Below are 5,862 nucleotides of genomic sequence, written 5' to 3' on the forward strand. Positions count from 1 at the left end.
GCAGTATTTCATTTTTCTCAGGCCTGTTAAGCTGTATTTCATTTCTTATTTTGGCTTAATTAAATCGTGGGCCATTATCTTGGAAAAATTCTTGATGAGTTCTTTTAGGTATAACCAAGAAGATCTAATAGAGTTACAAAATGTTTAGATATGAGCTCGTAAATGTTAGAATTTAGATTGTCACTACTCTGTAGGATCAACCAAATTAAGCCCATTCTCTAACAAAATTGTAAAGATTTAGTTTTATTGGCATGTTTTTTGTCTTTCAATAATTACTCTAATATTGTAAAATAATTATAAATGTTCTCATTCTACAGGAGAGTAGATGATAACAAATAATTTTACACAATTAATGAAAGGTGAAGAATGATGACATTCTATTCTATTCCAATGCACTGTACACTGATATACTATCTCATGAGTTTGGATGTCAAAAGAAATTATTCTTTAGCCAATCACTTGCTGTTGTATTGTGATTTAATAGAAAAACAGTTAATGGAGTGCAGTGGTAAATTAACCAGGTGACCTGATGCCTTTAGAAATAACATGAATTCAGCCAGTGAGTGAACACCGATCTTTTCCATCTGATTTTGCAGTGAGTGCCATAAACACTTACCCCATTGTCTTGTCACTGTCTCCTGATCTGCAACTAGGAAACTTTACCTTGTCAAAAAATAAATATGAGGACAAGCTCACTTCCCCTTGTAACCCAATATTATCATAATTTTGCTTATTCTTGTTGTAGTTATTAAATTGTAATTTTACAAATCTCTTTAACTTTGTCCCATGAGGCGTCAACATGCGGAATGTCACTGAAGTTACCATGTTTATGCTGAAAGGTTTCACAGACAAGCCTGAACTGCAGATCATCTTATTTTTCCTGTTTCTAGCAATTTACCTCCTAACTCTGATAGGAAATTTAGGACTGATTGTACTGGTCATGGGGGATCCCCGACTTCACAACCCCATGTACTATTTTCTGAGTGCATTGTCATCCGTGGATGCCTGCTATTCTTCAGTAATTACCCCAAATATGTTGGTAGATTTTATGTCAAAGAGTAAAGTCGTTTCACTCCTTGGATGTGCAACACAGATGTTTCTCGCTGTTACTTTTGGGACCACGGAATGCTTTCTCCTGGCCGCAATGGCATACGATCGCTATGTAGCAATCTACAACCCTCTCCTGTATTCAGTTAGCATGTCACAAAGAGTCTATGTGCCACTCATCATTGCTTCCTATATTGGAGGCGTTTTACATGCTATTTTACACACAGTGGCCACATTTAGCCTATCCTTCTGTGCATCCAATGAAATTAGGCATGTCTTTTGTGACATCCCTGCTCTCCTTGCTATTTCCTGTTCTGACACTCACATGAACCAGCTTCTACTCTTCTACTTCGCGAGCTCTATTGAGATAGTCACTATCCTGATTATTCTGATCTCCTATGGTTTCATCCTGTTGGCCATTCTGAGGATGCATTCTGCTGAGGGGAGACGAAAGATCTTTTCTACATGTGGCTCTCACCTAACCGGGGTGTCCATATCTTATGGTACAGCTTTCTTCATGTACGTGAGACCAAGTTCCAGCTATGCTTTGGACCATGACATGATAGTGTCGATATTTTACACCATTGTGATTCCCATGCTGAATCCCGTCATCTACAGTCTGAGGAACAAAGATGTGAAAGAGGCCATGAAAACAGTGCTTAGGAAAAATTGGTTTATCAATAAAGTATCTTTACATGGCAAAAAATAAATTTAAAATATTAAGAGTGATATTTTGTGCCTCGATATCAAAGAGGTATGATTAAAATGTTTTGTTTTAGTTTATTAATGTATTTGTGTTTTCCAGGATATTTTAAAATAAAGATCATAGTTAACCATCTACCTATGCTGTCTTTAGATTAAAAAATTAAAAATTTTCCCTCATCAATTTGCTTCTTACTATGTTCTTCCTGAGATATGTGCATACACACATATATGTATGTGGATGCTGATACTGACCGTTATAACACAAATGTACATAATCATTACTTTTAGATGTTGGATATTGTTTCCTTTCATCTCCATGTAATGAAATATATAGGTTCTTATAGTTGCAGTTGTAAATAACATTATCATTTTGTCTGACTAGCTTAATCAAATACCACCTAATCAATAACAAAGTCACAGCTCACATTAGCCAGGAACACTTTCCATAAAGTCATTGCTGTCTGATTCCAGGGCAAAGCACTCTGCCCATCCTTGGATCCATGCACTGGCGGGAAACTCATCAAAACCCATGGCTCAGAGACCACAAAAAATGTTTTCAGATTCCTAGTGTCCTTACTGTCCTGTGTGTGAGGGTTCATTTCTCCCTATTTTGTTACTTCATCCAGAGCATAGCTATTACACTCATCTTTAATATGTCATAGGAAACAAAAGTCTAGGCATTGGCATTTATCAAGATCATACTTAAACTTAAGAATGACCAAAAAAACAGGACAATAACAAACAAACAAAAAAATGTACAAGTGACTGTCAGATTGAGTTCTTCCCAGAACTAAGCCTGGCCCACCTGTACAAAATTTCCTACAAGCCTGGCCCTGACTCAACTTTCAGCTCTCTTTTCCTTTGACCCCTGCCCCTCTGTGATGCCCTTGCACATGCTACCACTGCTCAGTGTCCAGGCATAAGAACCAAGGTACAGATGAGGGTCTCTTCTAAGCTCGTGTTTAGCCCTGCTTCCAACAGACCTCATTTCAGTGCAAAGGTGTGTTTCCATCAAAAACAATTTTAAGTTGTTATGTTCTCCCTTATTTCTTCCCATTCTCTCATTTTTATTTATTAATTTTTAATTATTATTTTATGAAAACATATTCTCTTCCCTGACAATCTCCTAAGAATTAGAGTCCATCCTAAGACTATTTCTCAAAATTAAGATTATTAAGTTTAAGAATCACGTCTCAGCTTTTATATGGAATACCTCTTACTGCCATGTATTCCTACCACAGACTCTCTACTTTTATTTTCTACTGTTTAGAGGCTTTCTCCACCACTGTTCACATGGTTCCTTTCTTAACATGTCAAAACTAAACCATGGTCACTGATATTGATTTTCTTTGTATATCCAATCATGAGATGGTGACTACTCGTGTGTGTGTGTGATTTAGCATTGAAGGGAGCCATAAACACAACTCAAATTCACAAAGATGGATAAGTTTTATGATTTAAAATTTTAAAATTCTGAATAAAAAGAAATCATAAATATAGTAAAACAAATAGCCATAGACAAAGAAAATAGATACAATTATGCATCTGTTAAATTAATAAATGCTAGACTAGTGTTTCATAGAACTACGGACAAAGAACACACATGGACAATTCACAAATGAAGAAACATTTTTAGACCAATGCATGCACTTAACTTTAATAACGGTCTGGAAAATGTGAGTGTAAAATGATATGAAACAATTTTCCACACTCATAACATTGGCAAACATTAAAAAGTCTGGGACTATCAAATGAGGAACAAAAATATGTAAACTTTATTATTGTCTGTTACAGAAAAGATTCAGAAGCAACCAAAATACTCATCTACTTTAAATACATGAACTAAATCCATAACAATCAAGATAATTAAATCTCAAAGTAGGATAGTTAAGCAATATATATGTATACCAAGCACAGAATATTGTAAACATCTTAAATCCACTTATATATTTTTAAAACCACATAACTAACAATTATATATAGTATAACGTATATACATAAGAGTAAAAGCATTTTATTTAAAAAAGAATATGGGTGATACTTGAGAACATTATACTAAGTGAAATAAGCTCATCATAGAAGGACAAATACTGCATGATACCATTTATGTGAGGTATATAAAATAGTCAAACATATAGAAGCAGAGGATAGAATGGTAGTTGCCAGGGGCTGAGGGAACAGGAAAATGTGTGTTGCTACTCAATAAATATAAAGTTTCAGTTGTGCAAGATAATTAAATTCTAGAGATCTGTTATGTATCACTGTGCCTATACTTAGCATTACTCTATTGTCTACTTAAAATTTTGTACAAGAGTAGATCTCATGTGAAGCGTTCTTATCAACAATAAAAATAAATAAAAAGATTAGAAAAAATAGTAAAAGGTTATAATAGTTGTTAGTTGTTGATTCTAGATGGGATGGAGGGCTGAGAATGGGTATTGAATCAATGGAAATTTAGCTTTTCTGTAATTATGTATTACTTGAAAATAATGATTCTTATAAAACTATTTTTAATGTAAGTAATGAAAACATGTTATCTATAATATCATTTTTCTGCATATTTATTTTGTGTGCCCGTAGATGTGTGTGTATGTCTCTTATAAATATTTTGAAAGGTGAAATTTTGTGATTCAGAGCTGGTATTGTCTTAAAGTTTTGTCTGCTTGATCAAGGGAAGTTTATTAAATAGCATATTCAAGATTTATAAAATGGAAAATAGACCTGTAAGATTCAAATGAGAAGTCAAGTCGTAAAAAAGCGTCAATAACAAAAAAAGTATAAAAGAAATAGTTTCTTTTTTTTAATCTTTACAATGTTATAGGAATGCTAAACAGATGGAGAAGTTGGCCGAGATCATAGGGGAAGGAAGTATCCAATGAAGCATAGAAGAGCCTGTATCTTTGGTCACATGAGGGCACCACACAATGAACATTACAGAGGAAGCTACCACGAAAACTTCATGTGGCTGTTTGGGCTCTGGGAAGAACCTCAAGGATTTAAGTACATTGTAATGAGAAATTGAAGTTGGTAAAAAGCATTGTAATTTCCTCTTTATTGTCCACAACTTGTTTTTTGCCTCATTAATTTTAGAGCTTAGAATGTGCTACAACCTTATTAAATAATAGCAACAAGAAGAAGAAAAAATAGTTTTGTTCTGCCATGGAGTACAGAATACTCTAGGGAACAATATGCAGGTAGTTACTACTTCATTATCAAAGCTAAAATCACATTAAAGACAGATTATGGCCCTGGAAACAAAATCCTCATATTTTACTTCAGAATTTTATGATAGATATTGTATTCATTCATTCATTCATTCATTCATTCATTTATCGTTCATTTCATCAGTCAATCAGTCTTTTGAAATATTTTTTGAACATCGACTTTTACCCGGATATCATTTTAGAAGTTGTTAATACAAAGGAAACTATTTAGACATGTCCTTTTCACTGATAAAGCTCATGGACTAGAAAATACCACATAAAAAGAAAAATTAAAAATTAATATATTTAATTACAATATTTATGTTTGAGGAAAGGTCACAAGGTTATATAAAAATATGTTTTGATCAAATAATTTTAATTAAAAACTATAAGTAAGATTAGGTTCATGATGGGTACCTTATTAATTTAATAAAAATATTTATATCGGTTTGCTTATAACCAATCATGTTTTGGTTATATGTTGCATGTCATCTGATATTTCTGGCAAATATACCATGGCATGTTCTTGACACAAAAATAGAGGCTTTCCATTCACTGTATTCCCCATATTCACACTAAAATTGAACACTGGAGACAGAGCCCTGTGCTTTCTAACTGTTGAATTTTCTCCATCCTGGGCCCAGCAACAACACTTCCCAGATACTAGGGTACAATTCAAAACGCACAAAGCGTGGAGTCATTGCATGTGATTGTTAATCAGTATGAGCAACGAGGAAAGTCCCTAAGCAGTTCCACATTTTTTATTCTTTGGGTAAAATTTTTGCATGGAAACTTGATTAACGAGCATTTAATTTGTCTTCTTTTCCCTGGGGAATCAGAACTTGATCTGGGGATTCTGGATCTCATGTTGAGGGACCAGGACCATATACAAACATATTTCAGTGGG

General features: G+C 33.9%; 1 protein-coding gene across 1 annotated transcript; it reads left to right on the forward strand.

Moving 5' to 3' along the window:
- The first annotated feature begins 754 nt into the window (after window positions 1-754).
- Window positions 755-1,756, forward strand: LOC105308600 (olfactory receptor 5T2-like). Its single transcript, XM_011384597.1, has one exon. The coding sequence runs from the start codon at window positions 800-802 to the stop codon at window positions 1,754-1,756; it is 957 nt and encodes a 318-aa protein (XP_011382899.1). The 5' UTR covers window positions 755-799.
- The last annotated feature ends 4,106 nt before the right edge of the window (window positions 1,757-5,862 follow it).

This window comes from Pteropus vampyrus, unplaced genomic scaffold (assembly GCF_000151845.1).
Source record: "Pteropus vampyrus isolate Shadow unplaced genomic scaffold, Pvam_2.0 Scaffold595, whole genome shotgun sequence".
In the NCBI taxonomy this organism is placed as follows: Eukaryota; Metazoa; Chordata; class Mammalia; order Chiroptera; family Pteropodidae; genus Pteropus; species Pteropus vampyrus.